The sequence below is a fragment of the Balaenoptera ricei genome, chromosome X, assembly GCF_028023285.1.
Source record: "Balaenoptera ricei isolate mBalRic1 chromosome X, mBalRic1.hap2, whole genome shotgun sequence".
Classification (NCBI taxonomy): Eukaryota; Metazoa; Chordata; class Mammalia; order Artiodactyla; family Balaenopteridae; genus Balaenoptera; species Balaenoptera ricei.
The window spans coordinates 37,564,593-37,586,868 of record NC_082660.1 but is presented as its reverse complement, the minus strand read 5'-3'; the positions used below and the strand labels follow the sequence as shown (position 1 = coordinate 37,586,868).

At 41.0% G+C, this 22,276-nt stretch overlaps 1 protein-coding gene across 1 annotated transcript; it reads right to left on the bottom strand.

The window, feature by feature from the left end:
• Window positions 1-1,818: 1,818 nt before the first annotated feature.
• ATP6AP2 (ATPase H+ transporting accessory protein 2) lies at window positions 1,819-21,207 on the bottom strand. The gene is made up of 9 exons (XM_059911001.1): window positions 20,967-21,207; window positions 14,907-15,037; window positions 13,130-13,261; window positions 8,391-8,486; window positions 8,101-8,238; window positions 7,004-7,057; window positions 6,003-6,152; window positions 4,888-5,007; window positions 1,819-2,832 (listed from the first exon to the last, which is right to left on the bottom strand). Exons 1-9 carry the CDS (start codon window positions 21,004-21,006, stop codon window positions 2,638-2,640), a joined length of 1,056 nt encoding a protein of 351 aa, XP_059766984.1. The 5' UTR covers window positions 21,007-21,207; the 3' UTR covers window positions 1,819-2,637.
• Between the last annotated feature and the right edge of the window lie 1,069 nt (window positions 21,208-22,276).

Sequence of the window (22,276 nt, the reverse complement as noted above, 5' to 3'; positions counted from 1 at the left end):
GAAACTAGCCAGTACATATCAGTGGTACAATGATGGGCCCAAGCAGAGTTCCTTGAATTTGGTACTATTATTATAGTTTATATTAAGCATTCACAAACCTTTGAGCATGTTATCCCGCTGAATGCTGACTTTCACAAACCTGGAGTATTACCATCCCCATTATATAGATGAAAAACTTTGATTCAGAGAGGATTAAGGGATTTGCCCAAGATTGTTCAGCTAGTAAGTGGTGAATCGGATAACTGAATTCATCTTTATTTCAGTCACAGTGCTTCTTAACTAATGCCTTTTTCTGACAACTCCTTACTTTTCCAGGAAACCACTGCATAGTCACTCTGTCATGAAAAGGCTGGAAAGAAACCTACCTGAAGCCAAGGTTGGAAGGCCTGATGCCACTGCATGTTTTGGAAATTGTTGATCACCCATTAAAAGGTAAGTTTATGGCTTCCATGTTATTCGGTACTAGTGAAAATGGATTCAGGATAGCATTCCTTCACAAAAGACAGCCAAAGAAAGTAAAAAATCAATTCTCTATTATTCTTAACAGAATTAGGCCATAAGCAGTATCTGCCACATGTAGAATCTCAGATATTTTATAAACCTGGAATATTCCACCAATTAGATATAAAGTGACTGGGTTTTCTCTTTCAGTGTCAGTGGAATAGTCTGCCATGAGCCTGACTTTCCTGCCTCTCACACAAATCTTGACATCATGATTTATGTTCCTGAACAAATTAGACTTAATTTAAGAGCAAATCATCAGCAACAGGTATAATAATCTTGGCAGAACATTTATTTTAATTAATTGCTTTCTGCCTACCATAGATGGAAGGGTGCTGATGCCATTTACCCTGTAAGGATTAGTGCTGTCATGTTATTAATTTTTTTTCTTCTAGAACGTAGTCTCATCAGTTTTAAATTACAAAGGCACTGGTTTACTTCATATTTCATCATAACAATCTAACTTCTGTGGCAATATTTATATAAGAAACTTTTGTGAAAGAAAAATGAATTTTAACCGCTCTGCAGCATTATAGATCCCTGTTCCCCAGACATAGGCCCTGTTGGGTTCCGTGGGGGTCAGAGTGTTTCCGGGCTAGGTTGCTGAAGATGCCCTCACCCTCATAAACTTGGCAGGGGGTAGTGGTGGAGGAGAACACTTGAGTGATTTTAGGACCATTAGTTTTTCCTTCCTGTGGAGTTATTAGCTTCACTATTTATAGTTCAATGAGAGGCAAAAAGAAAACAAAAACTTCCTCCACTCTATGGAAGTTTAACACTGTAACTGTCAATGGTATCCTGCAGGATAAATAGACTCCGTCTTCTCAAACATGTTATTTAGAAATGATTTGATGTTCTTTGCAAAGAAGAGGCAGACACAGCTAATACTAAACCCAAGTAGGGGGTTCCCAGGGGCAGGGCAGCACAACTCTCTTACTAAAGTAACTTAGCTACATAATCATGAAGTTTAAAATTCTAATTGGGTAAGCTATAAGAATTTAAAACTGTATCCCTTAAGCCTTTACCTTATTAGTTCTTCATACTGTAATCAGTTAGTTGTATATTCACCTTTTTAAATGCTATAGGAAAATTTAAGCCTTCCCTACCTGAAGTCTAGTGTGAATTTATCACATATTCTGTATAAATTTAGTAACAAGCATAGTAACTGAAATGTCTTCCTCAATTGGTAATGACTCTCAGGAGGCAGTGAGAATAATAAAAGTTTGTGTAACAAAACAGCCAATTTTAATTAGATTAAAACCCTTTTCAGTTAGGTTTTTACAATATAAAATAGATTTAATATTGAAACGACACAAATTTGGAATCATTATTAACTTTATTTGCCACTCTTTATAGACATTGGTCCACTTCCACATGAAAAGTAGGGAGCATCTACTTCCACTTAACATTCTATAGCACGATGTTGTACTGCAAACCAGAGTAACTTACTTACAAAAGGGGAAAAATTAAATCATGCCCCAAGATGTCCCCCAAATGTTTTTGTGTGTAACTCCACAAAGCTAGTTCCTTCTTAGATCAATGTAGTATCTTTAATATCCACACCTGACCATTCGGATCACCAAACTTTCAGAAGAGGTTAAAAAACAGCTATAGTCTGTCAATCAGATGGAAGTCCAAATCTAAGTAAGTGACTGTATAAGCACATACATAGACATACGTAGTTTAGAGCTGCTTGAAGTTAAAAACCTTTACTTTACTCGTTTCAGATTAAGATGTTTATGTTCATAGTATATAACAGTCCAGTTACCACTTTCACCTGTCCTGTGTAAGGAAGTAAGTTAATTAAGCATTTCAAAGTCAGTACATTTTCCCAACATAAATAACACAAACTGTTATTTCAGTGCATGTTTCCAAATATTAAATGGAATGAAATTCATATTAAATGGTTATATCAATCATAGTATTTGAGCATATTATGGAACCTGTATCACACAAATCAACTCACATCAATACTATAATTAATTCACTCTAAAAGAACATCATCTCACAGGCACATAAAAGCGAGAACACAATCTGCTTTTTTATAAATTTATACTATCTACTTTACACTAAAAGATTTATTATAACGAAACAGCCGATTTCCAAACCCCTTTTCTAAGTTGGCATAAGGAAAGTTCAATCCATTCGAATCTTCTGGTTTGTCATCCTATAAATGATGCTATCATATCCAGGATCCATGTTCCAAATATTGTAAGAGGTGATAATCACAGCCAAGGCCAAGGCGATCATTATCCAGAGTATCATGTTGAAAACCACTGGATATTCAAAATTATACTTATATGCGAGGTTATAGGTACTTGATGGGTCCTTCTACAGGAAAGAAAATCACAGAGGGAAGAATGTTAAGTTAGGAAATTATCCCAATTTGCTAGCTATGATTCGTTTATCTAACAAACAAAGTATATTAATAAGTGGCATAAGAGCTCCCTATATTAGGAGGAACCAAGAAGGGGGAGCCTTCAAAGAGAAGGTTAGCACACTGTTGGTGGAAGTATATACAGTGCTCCAACTGCTTGCAACGCCAATAAACTTGACAGTGTGCGTATACTGTGATCCAGCCAGTGCGTGCCCTAGGGAACACGTCTAGATGTACCAAGACATGTGCAAGGACATCCAGCAACGGGATGAATAAATGTGGCACATCCAGTGGAACATATAGGAGTAGTTCAGGTCATTTTACTGCTATGTTTATCAACTTGCGTGGCTCTTAAAAACAATACTGAGCCTTTGCTCAGAGAAAAATACATATAGTATGATTCCATTTATAGAAAATTCAATTACAGGCAAAACCAAACATTATTTAAGGATAAATACATATGTATTAAAACTGTAAAGAAAAGCCAGGGACTGGTTGACATAATATTCAGGAGAGCAATTACCTCTAGATGGGGAGGGTAAAGGAATAAGACAAGAGGGAGCTTCAGAAGAACAAGTATTCTCTTCAGCTTTATAACGTTAAATTTTTAAAATTCTTTAACTAGTATTACATGTTACATACTTTGTACGCTGTGTGTGGAGGGTGTGTCCTGCATGTTACATACTTTGTACGCTGTGTGTGGAGGGTGTGTCCTGCCAGGGAGGTTTTACATTCGCTTCCGCTGGAGGCCACCGGTCTTACCAGCCTGGGGCTGAGGTTTGTGTTAATTTCTTGGCCTGGGGCTTCCTAGAACTTGCGGATAGTATAAATTTGAGCCTCAAACCCACATGAAGGTAGCCCTGTGGTTAAGGATTCCCTAGGAGACATTCCACCCCCAGCACATACCCCGACTGCACAGCCCCCAAGCTGCCTTCCTGTCTCCTTCTGCTGGCAGGCGGGCTGTTTTCTAGTCTCGCTGCGGGCACGGCCCTTTCAGGGTCCCAGCTTCACGGGGAGGCGTCAGTTCCAACTCCCCACAGAGAGCCAGTTGCTCAGTAACCCAACTGGAAATGTTCCCAGGGCAGCCTGACTAACAAACACAGTTCTCCAGTTCCCTTTCTGCAGTTGCTCCTTAAGAGTTTCCCTTACTTTCTTGAGAGTTAAACTGTGCACTCAAGAGGGTGTTTACTTTTTATCCACTATTTCTAGATGCTCTGTAGTCGTCAGAAAATTTTTCGGTTTGTCTAGCCTGCCATGCTGTCTTAAACAGAGGTCCTTCCGCTCCTGTTAAGGATGAAAACAAGTCACATCTAGATTATCTTGAACACATTACTTTTGAGCATCTCACTCTAAGTCCCACACAGCGATTGATAAAACTGAGGAGAGTGCTGGCTGCAAAATGGACCCAAAGGAGAGTGTCCATAAACGACTGGGAATCCGCCTGCTCTGAGAGATGAAGCCAGCTGAAGCCAGCTGTAAGTAATGTTCTTGGCCGTGCGCGCACACGCACTTGTTATATATACTAGAGCTGGCACCCTTGCCTATGATCCTCTAAATGCTTAAAAATCAAAGCAAGATCTAGGTCAAAAAATTGTATTATAAAGAGTGTACGTAGCTGGAAAATGGGAGACTGTACCACAAAGACGATGTACCTCTGAGAAAAGCAGACTCCACAAGTTGAGAGCGCCACACCACTCCCTCATGTTAACTTCTGAGGTCTCCTTGTAATACCCATAATTTGAATTATCTTATGGGCTCTGACACATTTGCTTTTATCCCTAACAAAGTCTCGCATCCCTAACAAAGTCTTGCATTATCTGATTACAACCCCAAAGAACTGAGCATCACTGGCAAAACACACATACCTACGTGAATAAGAAACCTACGTTTTAATTGTTTTTTCAGATTTACTGACTGCTCATTCATATTGCCCACAAGTGATACAGGATTTAGTGGGTTTTTTAGAGTTAATTTTGCAATTTTAAAGCAGGATCTAAAAACATACTCACCGCTTGTTTTGCCTCAAGGATAGTCCTAGTCTTCCTCGCAAGGGATGTGTCGAACGATCTGACAGTCACTAACTCTACCACTGCATTCCCACTGTAGAGATTGTACATGTCATCTGCAAACTGAAGAGTTACTGACATTACTATGAATCTCAAAATACACACTTATTAAAATTTTTGTAAAGCTTCTGTGCACCTACAAGAACAAATACAATTACCTACTGGCTCATGAAATACACTGTGTCTTAAAATAGGCAAGTCTTAAAGGTTTTGATGATGTTAAAATAATATTCAGAAAAGTGTTAAGATTCAACATATAAACGTTCAAAATAAAATTACTTCCAGAAAGAAGGGTCACTGAATTTGTTGGTGTATAAACTGGGGGCAGGGAAGTAGGAAAAATGAAATCTTTGTTGTCTCTGGTTGATCACAAACATCTACGAAGATTTAACTATGAAGCCTCACTGAAGAGCTGCAGGTGAATAACGTCAAGGGCAGAAGAAAACTAGCATTTACTAGTATCTACTAAATGTCTGGTACTGTACTAAGTGTTCTCCTTCGATTATTTCATAGGGATTAGAGTTTCAGGGAAGATGAAAGTTCTGGCGATGGATGGTGGTACAGTTGCCCAACAATGTGAATGTACTTAGCGCCACAGAGCTGTACACTTAGAAATGGTTAAATGGGAAATTTATGTTAGATATATTTTACCATGCCAAAAAGAAAAAAAAAAAAGTACTGTGCTAGAGTTACTGATCATTTCCTATGCTGCCTATGCCAGCATTAGAAAGAGAGACATCCCTGGGATTTCCCTGGTGGTCCAGTGGTTAGGACTTGGCACTTCCACTGCCAGGGCCCGGGTTCAATCCCTGGTCGAGGAACTAAGATCCTGCAAGCCGCTCGGCAAGGCCAAAAAAAAAAAAAAAACAGACAGACATCCCACATCCCAACATACACCTGTGACCTACTCCATCCTCGGTCACTGAAATTAGAGGGCCCTCAAAGAAGGTGAGTAAAAGACTTCAATCAATAGTATTTCACTAAGCAGATTTTTCCCATTAGGAGGCTAAAAGTCAAATGCTCATACTCTAACTGCTCACACCCCATTGATGGTTTACCTTTTGTAGAGCATCAACAAGGATCTTAGAAGCATCTCTAAATTGTTCAGAGTCTTCCCCGTAACGTTTCCCAATTTCGTCCAAACCTGCCAGCTCCAGTGAGTATAAATCAGGAGAATGATCCTTGGCTAGATGCTTATGTCGAGACAACTTAGGAGAAAAAACAAACAAAAGGAAATAGATGAAGTATTGTCAAACACAGCCAGTTGGAGTTTCACACCTAACTAAACTAGGCAGAAGCACCCCAGGGTACCACAGTAGTCTAGAACGGTGGCAAACAGAACTGGTTTAAATGGGAGTTTCTGATAAAACAAATCCAACACAAATCTCATTTTTAGGAGCAGTTATAATAAAAGCTCTTTTAAAAATTTCTTAGTTTAAAAACCTCAGATACGGGCCAGGGTATGAGAGAACAGATGGTTGGACCAGTTTGATCCCAGGAGAGATGAGCCATCAGTGCTCACAGAGCAGACATCTCCCACACCACCAGCACTACACTTCCACACTCCCCAAACCAACCCCACTGAGAGTTTGGCCAGCAACTTCAGAAGATAGCACATGGGTAAGATTTTCTATTTCATCATAGGAGAGTTTTTAAAAAAAAATCACCAAAAAAAAAAAAAGAATACACTACAGGCATATATATTCTCTTCCTGACTTGGTCGACTGTGTTATTAGTCCAAACTGTTTAAGTCTTAATGTCTGACAAGAAATCAACAGGTCAGGACCACAGCCAGGGTGGCCTTACTCCTAAGCCTGTGTTCTTGGAAGATATATTAATACTTACTATCCCTCCTAAAGGTAGAAATGCAAAGTAATTTGTTAACATGAGATGAGTTCAAAATTCCCAACACCACCACTGCTTTCTCAACTTTCATGGAATCATAAATCTAGGGCATACTTAAACTTTTTGACCAGTTTCACTATCATTCAAGGACTCTCTAGAAATGTCTTCTGGAACCAGAATAAATGGAACGGAAAAATTTGAGAAGCCTACTTACCAAACTTGAAATGTCATGTAGCACTTGCAGTTCAGAAAGAAAAAGCAGATCAACCTGCAGAGAGCAGAAAGAAATGAGCATTATTTTAAATATGCATCTAAGATCTATATTTGCCATCTATCAAATAAGGCACAGGATATTACAGACATTAAGTACATGAGTGAATTTATGCAACAACTGTCCTCCATTTGCTAGGTTCATTTCAACTGAAAATGCTTATAAAACAGTATTTCCTAACAAAAAGGTGATAGTCATTCTCCAGCACAGTGACTACCACTCAAATAGCTTTATTTTTTTTTAAGGAGTGCTTTTTTGTGTGTTTTATTTTTTTTTTAATTTATTTATTGTATTTATTTATTTTTGGCTGCATTGGATCTTCCCGGACCAGGGCTCGAACCCGTGTCCCCTGCATTGGCAGGCGGATTCTTAACCACTGCGCCACCGGGGAAGTCCCAATAGCTTTATTTTTGATAAAGCTGTGAAAAAGCATCTAAACTGGTTTTCCCTCAGGGCATCAGAATATTCTGGCGCACTGCAACGAGGTCCTGACAATAGCCTACTTTGCTCACATCCCTTGAAGAATAAAAGATGGTGGTCCTGGTCATCCAGAGTAGGTGAAGAAGGGAGGCTACCACAAAGGTGGCATGCCATGTGGTTAAGAGGGTGCATGAACAGGTGGTGAAGCTGACATACAGGAGTCAAAAGTAAGGGTGGTGCCCTCCACTGTACAGTCAAGAATGAATTAGAAAAATGAGGCAACACATCAAAAGTGGCAGTGAATAATGGCTCCCACATTACCAGATCCACACAGCTCTACCAACTACCAACTAGTTACTGTGATGTCTGGCCTGTCAGGATTAATTGGTGGCAACCCTTGCGCTAGAATGTAGTGCTATTTATTACTACAGATCAGCTCACAAAGAGATGAAATTCATTTCTTAAAAATTACACTAAAGGAAAAAAGAATCTACTCCAAGCAATAAACTTGCAAAACTTTTCATTTTCTAAAATTTCAAGTTTGCTCTAAAGTCAGGAGCATAAGAAATGGCAAGTTACTAATGATATTCATTTATTCATTCAATAACTGCACTACTTACTTCATTGTTCCTACTCAGAGAATTGAGGGGAAGTGAACTGAGAACAGAGTTTTCTTGAAACAGTCGATTGCGGAGCTGTCTTAGTGTTACTGAGAGATCTTCAAAAACCGAGTTTGCCTTCCCCACCATGTACACTCTCTGCAAGAATCCAAAATTTTGTTACATTCTACAGATTAATTCCAATATACAGAGGTCTGTCAGCATTTTTCATAAAATTAGTTTTAAATTTTCATTAAATAAAGAAAGCTTATTTTTTAAAGCATTTAAAATAAAAACTGTATCACACTTACTTCCTCACTGGGAGCCAACTGTAAAACTACAGGAGTTTCTTCAGAAAATAAGGAGTGAATGGAACTTGCAACGCTGTCAAGACTGAAAGGAACTGCCTGAAATTTAATAGTGAGATCTTAATTATTATCTGAACCAAAATGGTAAGAAAAATCATTTACATAGTATTAAAAAAGGAGCCTTTAAAAAAAAAAAAAAGTACCAGCATTTTCTTTGGAAATTCAAAAGACCTAAATCATATCCAAACGCAAAGAGCCCTTTTGAGGGCACAGAAGATTAAACAGCCCCCTAGTGGGCCAATGAGTTTGTGTCTCCAAATGTGCCTAAATGAGAAAAAACGTGCAAAATGAAGGAGAAAACACTACCTTGCACAAACGACCATTTTCTGGTGGTCATTCAGGTATTTTAAGCAGCAATACATCTGGTTTCAATATTGATAAAATGTGCCACAATGAATGTATATTCTACAATAATGTATTAACTTGCAATTAAGAGAGGGTCAAAAGAATTTGAAGACTTGAATATAATTGAAAGAGAGACCTCATTTTCCATTTTAAAATTTTAAAAATAATAAGATGTAGGGTTTGGTCTTCAGATAGACTGAAGACTCTTAGGCAAGGCATAAAGTATGTCACAAGAATTCTGAATGTGAAATTTATCTTGGGAACACATGATATTAATAAACTGAAATAGCTAATTGTGATAAAATGTACTTTTTTCCGTGAATTTATTATTAAAGTGTAACATACATATAATACGGTGCACAAATCTTGGAGTAACAGCTCAAGGAATATTTACAGATGGATATGCTCATATAACCCAACCAGAGCAAAACAAAACATCAGCACTCTGCAAGCCTCTCTACCCACTCCCTCCATCCCCAAGGGTAACCAAAATTCTGACTTCTATTCCCATAGACCTGTTTTTGCCCCACATTATTTTTTTAAATTATGGTAATTCTTCCCCTCAAAAACTTATTTATTCTCAATATTATTACAACAAGCAGTACAGTAGTAATGTTTTTGTTTTAATGGAGATTTCGTACAGTGATTTTTTTTCCCAGTAATTCCCTTTACTATTAAAAGGTTCATATATATAAGTAGCTCGTTAATGTGGGCCAGGCAGAAATAAATGTGATTAATAAATGTGAAGTGTTATCTATTTTTACTCTTACACAAGATGCATATTAACTCTTCCCCAAATTCTCTTAAAATAAGTTAATGAGTAACTGAAGAAGGGGAAGAGTTCCAGCTTGCAAAAGCATCCTGTTACAAGCTCCCTGAGTCAGCCACAAGCGCTCCTCCTTTTGCAGGCACACACTTCACTTCCTTGGGCTTTGGAAGGAATATGAGAAAATGTAACACAAACTCTCCAGCCTCATTTCACCTCAGTGGCACACACAGCAGGAAAGTTGAAGATTAAAGGTAACGTGTCCCTAGCAATCAAATTGGAGAAGCTACTGAGTCAGGTGAGCGCCAAACTGTGAAGGAAAAGAAAAAATTATATAGACTGCTATACTCAAAAAGGAAAAAAGGTCATGCTTAAAATCCCATGATTGTTTTCTTCTACTACATTATAAGGATACACGTTTGTCCTGGGAAAAATGGAAATTCTGTATCTACAGGACTTGAAAATCTAATGATAACAGCTAGCTAATCAAATAGAAGCTTTGTTAAGTGGAATTCTAAGGCTTTTTTTTTTTTTTTTTCTGGTGGATTTTTCCCTCGGAGCCTTATATCTATCTTTCCACCTACTGCCAGTAAAAGTATTAGAAGCGGTCAGTCAGGGTCAAGCAATAACATGACCTCTTTTCACAGCTTCTACTCCTGTAAAATGAGGCTAGTCTGTTTTAAAATGTTTAGTTTTGGATTGTAGGCTAATGAAAATCTTAATGGCATATTGGATTTTTAATATACTTTTTTATTTTTATTTTTTGGCTGTGCTGCGTGGCATATGGGATCTTAGTTCCCTGACCAGGGATGGAACCTGTGCCCCCTGCAGTGGAAGCGTGGAGTCTTAACCACTGGACCGCCAGGGACGTCCCATATATACTTTTTTAAAAGAGATCTTCTACAGTGATTTTTACAGAAATCACACAACAAGCTACTTAATAATCTTTGAGAAGACTAAAAGTATCTTTTTCACATGTCTTTCATTTTTGTTGTTCCCTTCCTTCCATTTACTCTGAAATTCTTCTGGTTTCTTTAGCTCATTAATTTCCAATCTTTTAAATTATCTAACATGTGCATGTAGGGTTATAAATTTTCCCTCTTCTTACCACTTTAGCTGTACCCTTTAAATATATGGCACATTTGTGATATTCAGTTCCAAATAATTTCAATACTTCCACCATAATTTTCTCCTCAACCAATGAATTATTTAGGACTGTGTCTATTTCAGCTATCTTTTCTTACTGGCTTTTTAAAAATTAATTTTTAAGAGTTATATGTGGTTTAAAGAGACAAACAATTCTTTAAGACTTTCTAGGGAAGATAAGGTTGCCCGTCCATTTCCTATTTCTCTGAGGTACTCACTTTCTTTCCTCCCCCATCTTTTTTCTTCCTCACTTCGAGTTAATTTTTCCAGTTTTATTGATACAGTTGACATACATCACTGTGTAAGTTTTAAGGTATACAACATGATGGTTTGACTTACATATACTGTGAAATGATTACTGCAATAAGTTTAGTGAACATAAAGAAAATTTTTTTCCTTGTGATAACTTAGAGTTTACCCTCTTGACAACTTTCATATGTATCACACAGCAGTGTTAACTACAGTCATCATGCTGACTGACTGAACATTACATCCTTAGTACCTATTTATAGCACTCACCTTCAAATCCTTTGTTTCCTTTTCTTTTTACCACCACCTCTAAATAATGTTTATACTACTCCATCTTGATTTTTCAATTTTAGGCATTATGTATTTATCGCCCATTATAGAAAATGAGGATCTAGCGCTCCCACATTACCAACCACAGCCCTATCCCCTTACAAGCACTCTGTTTCTATCTCTCCACCCTCCCAATAGTTATAATTTTCATTTCTGTATCATTTTATTATAACTACTTAAACAATATTCTCAGCCTAGCTTCATACTGTGCAATTCCTGCTTTTCCTTTCTTGCGCTTCTGGTCCCTAATGGCAATGATGAGAAATCTGCTACCATTTTACTCTCATTCCTTTGTCATGACAGCGTCTTTTCTCTCTGGGAAGATTATTAGCGTCCTTGACAGTTCTTCAATTTCACTATATTTAGGTGTTGATTTGGCTTTAGCCTACCTCAGTGTGCTCTAAACCTGAGGAGTCGTGTATCTTGTGTTTGTTTCTACCACTTCCAAGCATTTTTTAAGGTATCATTTTGTTATTGTATTCAGATTTAACTGCATTGTGGTCAGAGAGGGTGGTTTACATGATACTGATTATTATCCATTGAGATTTGCCTTGTGGCCTAGTACACGGTCATTTTTTGTAAGCATGTCATGTGTGCTTGGAGATAATGTATACTAGACCACAGGAAAAGTGTGAAACCCCCCACCACCACCAAAGTCAGCATCATATAGACCAGTGTTACAATGCAGTGAAATTAGAAACTGAAAAATTATTTTGAAAGAACCCGTATGTTACAACACTTCTAAATAACTCATGGGTTAAAGAAATCAGTATAAATTACAAAATATTTTTAAGTGAAAATGAAAGCACCACATATCAAAAATATCTTTTAACTGCCTCTGGTTTCCATCCCTTCCTTTAACTCTTCCACAATTTTAATATATGTATTTTTAAATCTCTTTTTGAGGCTGGTCTATTATCTGTAGTAGTTCTAGGGGGATGAATTCTGTTTGTTGCACCTGCTGACTTTCTCATGGCATTTTTTCCTTCAAGTGTTTGGTAAATTCAACTCCTCTTCAGTTCTTTTTTACCGAAGGAGCCCTGGGCTGGGGAGGTGTCTGTGTGGGGTGGATTGTGTGAATTTGGAGCATGTGACTCTGCACAGCACAAGCCCATAGTTCCGATTTCTCTTAGGGGGGGCTCTTTGGGCCCCACAGCTAAGGGTGGCAACCCAGCTCCTTCATGGTAGCCCTGGGGCAGCTGGGGTTTTACTAGTCCTCCTTTCAAGAACAAGACAGCATTTTATAGCCCCAGGCTTTCTGTAGGGAAGGAACACAATTTCACCTTCAGCTCCTGCTCACCATTGTGGCTTTTGAATTCTCTATTCATATCTGGCACCTGTGTGTATCCCTTCCTCGCTTTCAAGTTTAGTGATACATGTAAAGATGTTTGGTGACTTCTATATGCTTACAGTAGAAGGAGGGCCTCTCACAACAGCTCAGCCAGCCATGTTGCCTGAAAGGCCAGTGAAGGAATAAGTGAGCCAGCAAAATTGCCTCCAGTCTCCTTCTTACACAAAAATGATAAAATTCTGAAGGGAAGGTGACAAAATAATGCCCTAGAAAATGTCAGCAGGTTACACCCTCAACTGGTTTCTCTTTTTTGAGCCTCTGACTATTCTGAGAGTGGGCCAATTTCTCTACCTTAGAAAGTATTCTCATCCATAGCAAACAGCCAAGTCTCAATAAATTTACAACCATCATATAATTAAAAAAAAAACAACAACTATTTTACTTATCAGTGCATTAAAAAAAAAAAAGACGAGTGCTTAGAACACAATCCATAATGACAGCTGACAAGACAAAATTTTAAATGCATCCCTTTAATTCTTTATAATAAATACTCACATTTTCCAAAGGGTACGAAATGACACTGCCTGGGGGTAGAGCAAGCTTGTCCACTCCCTTCACCGTCACCATAACGGTAGCCCGAGGACGGTGGAATAGGTTACCCACTGCAAGTCCCGGCCAAGAAAGGTCCTACACATTGAAAAGTGTGAAACTGTGCCAATTATCAACGCAGGAAACCATTTCCCTAATAACATCTAACAAGCAGAATTAAGGGGTACTGGGATGACACTGGCAATGAAAACTCACAGGGACAGCAGCAAATGTCTTATTTAAAGCAGTAGTTGCAATCTCCTAATTGAGGATGCTGATTTCTACCTTCTTCATTTTCTTAAACCTTTACAGACTTGAAACAATAAAGTCTAATAACAAGTCATCTCAAACCTTCTGTGGAAAAAAGCAGGCAAATAAACAAAATGTAGGTACTTTTCAAATTCCAGATTACAAAACATTCTCTTTTCCATATAACCATGGACATTTCCTTCCCTCACATCATTCTTTGCCCTTACCTACAGCATCACTTTTCTCTTTCACAGTGACACAAGCAAGGCTACCATTACAACATTCTCTTTAGACTAAGTGCTTTATAAATAAAATTCCGGCTGAAAGTAACTCATAGTAGTTTATTAATAATTATTTCTAAAGGTTACTTTGACAGCCATTTGTAGTCAAAATTAAGTTTGTAAAGAACTAGGTGCAAATTTCATCCTAAAATGTAAACAACCCATCAGGTTCACGCAAGGAATGCAGGGGCTCCACCCAAGGAATGCAGGGGCTCCACCCAAAGGCCCAGCAGAGAGGCAGTTCCCATGCACTGCTTCTGGTTTCAAGGGCACTCAGGACCTAGGAAGAATGTTCCTTTGAGTGACTGACGATATCTAGAGACCACCTCAAAAGCACCAAAGTTTAAAGTGGGAGGAGATAGGAAGATAGAGCAAACTCCATCTCCTTTCTTCCAGCCCTGAGCTTTATAAGATGTCTCATACTGACTGGACCTAGGCCCCCTACGCAACAATCATGTAAGCAGCCAGATATTACAACAGGTTATGGCTACTGACCACACTATTTTCCTAAACTCAGGTAAACATTTTATCATGCATAACAAATTGCAATGGACTGAATGTTTGTGTCTCCTCAAAATTCATGTTGCAAAAATCCTAATCCCTCCAGTGTGACGGTATTAGGAGGAGGGGCCTTAGGGAGGTAACTATATTATGAGGATGGAATCCTCATGAATGAGATTAGAGCACCCTTATAGAGGGGACCCCAGAGGGCTCTCTCCGGCTCTCTCCACCATGTGAGGATACAACAAGAAGTTGGCAGTCTGCAACCCAGAGAGGGCCTTCACCAGAACCCTACCGTGCTGGCACCCTGATCGCAGACTTCCAGCCCCTAGAACTGTGAGAAATAAATGTTTATAAAGCACCCAGTCTATGGTACTTTGTAACAACAGCCTGAACCAAGACACAAATCTATCATGTGTACTGGAAAAACACAATAAAATTTATACATCCTATTAATAGTAGGACAGATGCGTTCTCTTATATAACAAAGAACGTCACTACTATGAATAAACGATTACATGGTTAATGTTTTATAATGATTTGTTTTCATAATCGAGCTTGGAACACTTATCCAAAATCTCCCTGACTACAAATAAGCTTTTTACTTTTGTAATCTGTACCTATGTTTGCCCGTTGCTTTCCTGGCCTATTAGCAGAAATCAACAAAAATGCTTTCAGAAGCAGCTCCAAATATTTTTTTTAAATACACATACTTCTTTCACAGAGAAGCCCATGGACAATGCAGCCACGTCTGGGATTCGCTCTCCTGGTATGGGCCAATTTCCATCCCGGAAAACAACAGACCCTGGTGATCTTAATATACTAAACTCGTCCCCTAAGACACCTGAAAGGAAAACAGATTAATAAATGATCACCATCATAAATCTTTTGCACCCACATTGAAAATTATTAAATATAATACACACTTTCCCATTCTCCATTGACTTTAGCATACTAAATTTTGATTGGACAAAATGCTGAAACCTAAACATCAACAAATTCTTTTTCAAAGTATCACTGTAAGAATTTAAGTCCATACATTCTGCTGTAACAAAGTTACAACTATGAAACAAGATTCTCCTAATGACCTAGGTGCCTTCCTACAGATGGCCCTTAAACAGGGGCATGTGGCAATTTTGCAAGAATTAGAAATCAGCAGCATTTCTCCAGATTTTTAAAAGAACAAAAACCAAAACCTTGGCCCAGACCAGAAAGGAAGAAAAGATACTTGAAATCTCTAAATTATTTCTACCATCAAGGGCTTCCCTGATGGCTCAGTGGTTAGGAATCCGCCTGCCAATGCACGGGACACGGGTTCGAGGCCTGGTCCAGGAAGATCCCACATGCCGCGGAGCGACTGAGCCTGTGCTCTAGAGCCCACAAGCTGCAACTACTGAGCCCACGTGCCACAACTACTGGAGCCCGCGTGCCTAGAGCCCGTGCTCCGCAACAAGAGAAGCCACCGCAACGAGAAGCCCACACACCACAACGAAGAGTAGACCCCGCTCACCGCAACTAGAGAAAGCCCGCGCACAGCCATGAAGACCCAACACAGCCATAGATTAGATAAATAAATATTTCTACCGTTGATCCTCTCTTGAAAATGCAAATTCATAAAATTCCTAGTATATCATGCCAAAACTTCAGCAGGTTAGTATATCTTAGGATAGATCATAGCTTCCCTTATGTCCCACAGGCAAAGCTAGTGAAATGAGTACTGTCAAATGGGGGGTCCACGTTACCAGTCAGAATGTAAAATACTTCAGACTCTAGAAACAAAGTCCAGGACATAGTATTTCCAATGCACATATCAAGAGGCTGAGAAAAGGTATTCTGTAATAATAAAGTCAACTAGTCTAGGGGTATGGGGCCTGGGATTAAGAGGTGAGAATGAGAATAAAGGGACTATGTTATAGGCCCTCCAAGGCTAAGGATGAGGTATCTTGCTTCTTCACCCATCGTGAGTTAACCCAATCATGTCTAGATTACACAAGGACAAGTAACTAATGGAAACTTTCGAGTTCCTATGAAAAGATTAGTTCCAAGTCCAAAACAAATCTTGGTCACGCCTAGTACAGGAAAATTAGACTTTAATAAAGCATCACTGTTACTCTCTTGACCTAAGGAAAGTACCGCTTACAGGCTATGGGAATAACGTTGGATGCAACAGTAAATGTTTCGGTGTTGCAGTATTGACAGTAAATAAAAGGCCTCAGGATGGTGCTGATACAACACGAAGAGTTACGAGTTTCATTCAGCACAGCCACTAGAGCAGGAATTTCCAAACTGCTCTAGCCAAAGGCAGACAAAAAAAAATTAGCAGAATGGAATGGCAGTTTGTAAATGACAGACATCTTGGTTCGCTGAAGTAGTAGTTAACTGCAAACTCTAAGGAAAATGGGGCAGCAAGGAAGGCATACTTTCTGAATACCATACACACTTAAAGAACAAGATCTGGATCTGGAGATTGCCTTGTTTGAGATGCAGCCCTACTCACTCGACCCCAGCAGAGCTCTACTAAATTACTTTGCCTCAGCTTTACACTTAGAAGCCACTTCCACACCTGTACAACAGCCCTTCAGGAGCCTAGAGCTTTAGAAGACCTTACAGGGACTCCTGTGCTGAGAAACTGCTGCTTCACGCAGGCATCTCCGGGATACCTGAAAGAAGGCCACCCATCCTCTACCTGAATGTGACCAGCGAATGGGGATGCCACCTCAGCACTACGTTTGCCAGCAATCATCTCCATTGTCCCAACATTCTAATCCTTTAAAAAGTTTAAGAAGTTGGCTTCCCAACTTCTCTCAACTTCCAGTTTTATCACTCCCAACTCAGTCTCACCAGATAACCTCATCTCCAGCTTCAAGAGAAAGCACAGGAATTCCTCCAGCTTCCTGCTTCCTCTCCCCATCACAAGTTTATCTGCACAAGCCCCTAGCCTTATCTCCTCTCCCTCCAGGTGCTGGCAGGGATGTCCCTCCTCCGGTTGAAAATATCCCATGGTTCAGCCTTCAAGGGACCTTCATTCATTCACCTACTGAATTATTCATTCAGGGTTTATTAAGTCTCTATTCTGGAACATACGATGTATCAGGAGTTAGGTGGCTATATGGTTTGGGGCATACGAAGCTGGCCCTGTACAATATGAGCTCCACGAGGGCAGGGGTTTCAGTCTGTCTTGTTCACACAATATCCCCAGGGCTGAAAACGGTGCCTGGCACACTGGTGCTCAATAGATACTTGTTGAGTGAACGAATGAAGCCACACGTTGCACTAGCCGTTTCCCCTCTCAACTGGCTCTTTCGCTTCAGCATAAAAATACGCGTAGGGTGCTCCCATTCTAAAATCCAAACCACAAAACCCTTCCTTTGGTCCTACCAGCCTCCACCTACCTCTGCTTCCCTTCAGACGAAGAATCCTGGAAGAGTTGTCAGCCATCACTGGCTCTGCTACTTCTTCATCTCCTGTTTGCTACCTAACCCACAGCTTCTGACCCCACCATGCCACTGAAATGACTCACCAAATCCCAAAGACAATTTTCAGCCCTCAATTTATGTAACTTCCCAAAGCAACTGATACTGACAACTCCTGCCTTGGTCTCCATAAGCCCGGGCCCCTAGTTTTCCTTCCAATCCCTCTGGCTGCTTTTCTCCTCAGTTTCTTCCCCTTCCCATCCTTTAAAGCAGTGACGTCCAAACTTTTGAGATTTCAACCCTCTCAGTATAAAGTTTGAAAGTATTCCCAATATACATATATTTACTTATAAAGTATACATTTGTAGTATAAAATATATATTCATAATATATTACAGAACACACAAAATAGAAATTTTTTAAAAGGATGAGACACCTTAGTATTCTTCCCAATTTAATCATGAGAAAATAGCAGACAAGCCCAAATTGAGGGACATTCTACAAAAATATCTGACCATTACTATAAACAAAAAAGAGAGAGAAAATAAGAGACAAATGGAATTTCCAGTACATTCTTCTGGCATCCCAATATCACTGGGCACACTCCACTTGGGAGATCTGCAGCTCCATTCCTGACCCTCACTGCTTTCTATTCTACACTGTTCTACAATGGAGTCTCCCCCTGGCTGAGCCCATCTACTCCCTAAGACTGCAAACACCAAAAACACACTAATGGCTCCCAGATTTTTATATTCAGCCTCGATTTCCCTTGAGCCTTAGGCCTACAGTCAGCTGAGCATTTCCTTCTAAGTCCCATGAGTCCTTCAAACTCAACAGGTTCAGAACTGAATTCACCATTTTTCCATACACGCCTCCTACATTCTCTGTATCAAAGGATGACACCACCTTCCACCCAGCTGCTCGAATTAGTCATCTTTAAATCCTTCCTCAGCACCACAGCTAATCAACCAATGAATTCTGTCCATCTTTTGTTCTTCTTCTTATCTCACAACCCTTTCCCCTCCATGTCCAGGGTCCTCATCAGGCCCTCCCCACTTCAGGCTCTCTCGAGGCTTGCTAGAACTGGCCGCCTTATGACCCGTCATGCCACTCTCGGATCCAGCCTTCCCAGCACCTTTTCAAACTACAGAACATTCACCCTTCAGCTCAACCACCTTCACTCGATGCCCGGAGCCTTTGAGACAAAATCCAAAATGTAACACCCAAAGCACTTCACCACCCTTCCTTCTGGGATCTCCCCAACTTAACTCCTATACGTTTCAGCTCCACCAAACTATTCACTCTTTTGCTCTCACACCTCTGTGCTTTTACACATACTGTTCTGTCAAAAATGCCTTTTCTTCCCACCCCAACCTTTCACACATTTGCCTGTGAGGCACCCTGCCTGGGGAAATTTCCCCCAGCCTCCCCAGTCTGGGGGAGAGGTTAAGAATCCTTCCCCTCTTTGGGAACTCCCACCATACTATGCTGTCATCTACGAATGGGGATGGAATCGACAAGTGAAAAAATAAACAGGTCCTACTTTCGACCTCTGGGGCATCAGTGACCAAATTGAATCCGTCTTCAACATGACATCCCTTCAAATTCCATGTGTTCACCCTTGGCCTTTTCTCTCCAAGCTAAACATCTGAATTTTTTTCAAATACTCCTCATGACCTGGTATTCATAACCCTAGATCCCGTCCCCTGGTCTCTGGTTTCGTAACACCATTTTAAAGGACTCACATTTTTTTCTCAAATAGAGAAGTCAGATCTCTTAAAGATGTTTTCCATTAAATCACATTTAGTCATTGTGGAAAATAGTAATTTAACCTCATCTGACAAGACCATGCAGTGCAGAAGCTGACAGGATCAGATTCCTGATCTGTATGAACTAGACTATTATAGTTAGCAAAGCAGGTTCAAACCATATACAGAGGCAATTATTTTGCCTCAGACCAAAACCTAACAAAAACCCCTAAACCTCACTGAATCAAAATAATATCAATCATAACATTAAAACATGGAATTTCAGCGAGATGTTCAGCTAAATCACTGTATCAAAGGGAAGATCTTTAAATTTAAAAACTTAAAAAATTCCCCCAAAGAAATTGAGTAGATAGATCAGAACGACCTTGACAGAGCCAGAGACGAAAGGTACAATACAACCTTAAAATTTGGGGGTCATTTAAGTGTAACTATCATCAACACACAACACTCGGCACCTCCAGGGATGGAGAAAACCTGCCGATTTCAAAAATATCAAAGGTCTATACCTTCATGTAGAATTAAACCACCATTCCCAAAGTGGGGCATCTCAGCACCTCACAGAGCAGCGGCACAGGCGTCCTACAGATTTTTAACGTCTAGGTTTTAAATCGACACACTGGGGAACAGGGACCCATTCCTCCAAACTGTTATCAAGTCGGCCTCTTGTTCACCACTGTGCCGCTAGTCCCAGCCCCCATCATTCCCACATTCTCACACCTGTGCCACGACACGTATAATGGGAAAGGCCCACGCTTTGGAACCAGCTGATCTGGGTTCAATTCCAGCTTTGCGGCTTACTACTTGTGTGCTGTTTGGGTAATTTATCTAGGCTTGACCACTCTGTAAAACGAGGGTGATATCCTCTTCTAAGGATTGGTGTAAAATTAACCGAATTACATGATACACGGTAAGAGGCCGATTATGAGCTGACTTGCATTCCCCTTGTCGAATGCTAGGGAACCTAGGTTCCACGGAGAAAGCTACCATTTATTTGACATGTGACCCTAAGAACGTGACTCACATCTTAGTTTCCAAATCCTTAAAATTGGGAACTATTGCAAACTACTGAGAGGAACTTTAAATTCTCCTTGAGAAATAATCATACAAAAACAATAATCATACAAAATCAATTTCCGTATCCTGAAACACTGGGGGGAGTGGGGAGATTTCACCAATTACTGATGACAACCGCTAGAAATGAAGACACCAGAAAAATGCAAAAAGCAGCAGCTGATGGCAGCTAAGAAGTCTGCCTTCGCTTCTTTGCAGAGGGCTGCGGTTCAACAGTTGACTGAGAAATGCATCCCCGTCCTCCGAAGCGCCTCCCGAGCCGGAAGAGGCCGGAGCAAGACAGGCGGACTCGCCTTTCTTGAAGAGGCGGAGGGTGGAGGCCGGCTCAGGTGCCCCCAAGCAGCCCAGCCCCGCCCGGCCCCAGCAAGCCCGCCAGGCCGCGCCGCCACAGGCCGGCCCGGAGAGAAGGCGGAGAAGGAGGCGGCTGGGGCGATGCCATCGCCAGCTGCCCGCACTGCGGCATCCACCCCACTGCCGCCCACCCGCGGCCGCCCCCGAGTCCCGCGGCCCGGGGCCTCACCCGCCACCAAGAAGGACAAGAGCACGACGAGCACAGCCATGGTTCCGCGGCGGCCGCAGCAGTGCAGGACGACACGGAGCGGGCCGGCGGGACGCGATCGACCACCGCAGCACGAGGGGGTGACGAGCTCGGGCTCGCCCCGACTCCCTGCTCGCCTCCTCTGGGACGGCTGCCACCTTCTCCACCAACCGCCAGCTACGCCGCGGCCTGGGGAAGAGACGAAGCCTGGGAGACGTAAGCATCATGGGCGGAGCCTAACGTGATGGATGGAAGGCCCTGCCAATGGCAGGCAGCGATCGAAGAGCCGGGCAGTTCCTCCCCCGGCCCGTGACGACCGGTCACGGGATGGAGGGTAGGGCGGGTGGTCGGGGGCTGGGGGGATGACGGAACCTGTCGAGGGGTCTAGAGAGCCCACAGGGTGGGGCTGCCTCCCGGGTGCGGACCCTTTCGCCAGTCTCGAGCGACGGTCTCCAACCAGGGTGACTGTCCCGGTCGCGTGGCCCCGTCCCGCTACGGGTGCAGCTGTGGAAGCTGCAAGGCTGGTTTGGGTTTCGCTGTAACAATTACACAGATGCTGAGCACCTGCTGGGAGGAAGCCAGGCGCTTCGGGAAACCCCTGCACTCCAAGTAGGGGTGCTAGATAAACTACAGGACGCCCAGTTACGTTTGAATTTCAGATAAACAACGAATACTTTTTAGCATAAACATGTGAATATTCCATGGGACGTACTTATACTAAAAAAAAGTATTGTTCATCTGAAAAGTTGTTTATCTGAAATTCACATATAACTGGGCGTCCTGCATTTTGATTTGCTAAATCTGGCAACCCTATCTAAGACTTTCTGATCCACCAGGAGTTAATTACATTAATTACTTCCTTCATCCATTCACTCAGTGTTACGCGAAGGCTAGACATAATAATTTGACCAGGATCCTTCCTTCTCACACCTTATGGGTTTTTTTTTTATTATTATTATTAAACCTATGATATGAAGCAAGAAATGACAGTGTATCATCTGTGGTCAGAAAACGATGCCCCAGCCAATGACCTTGAAAGATGGATGTGGTTTCAGTACGCAGGAGATGGGGAGGTTCTTTCAGGTAGCAAAAACTAAGCTATGACAGGGAGAAAACCCATCAGGTTAAGCATTAAATGTTTAGTTTAACCAAAGAAGAGGGGCACAAAGTGCTAAAAATTTCAATTAGGGACATGTTTATTGAGGATGTTGAATGTTACATAAAAGAACCACGCTTCAGTTGGTAGGAAATGGGGAGCCACTCAAAGGTGTCTGAGCATTGTTCAGTGCACA

Coding starts and splice junctions, on each gene's coding strand:
- ATP6AP2 (XM_059911001.1), bottom strand. CDS start 21,006: ATGGCTGTGCTCGTCGTGCTCTTGTCCTTCTTGGTGGCGG. Junction 13,262..14,906: donor TGGGCTTCTCTGTGAAAGAA/GTATGTGTATTT, acceptor TTCAATGTGTAG/GACCTTTCTTGGCCGGGACT. Junction 8,239..8,390: donor AGTTGGCTCCCAGTGAGGAA/GTAAGTGTGATA, acceptor GGATTCTTGCAG/AGAGTGTACATGGTGGGGAA.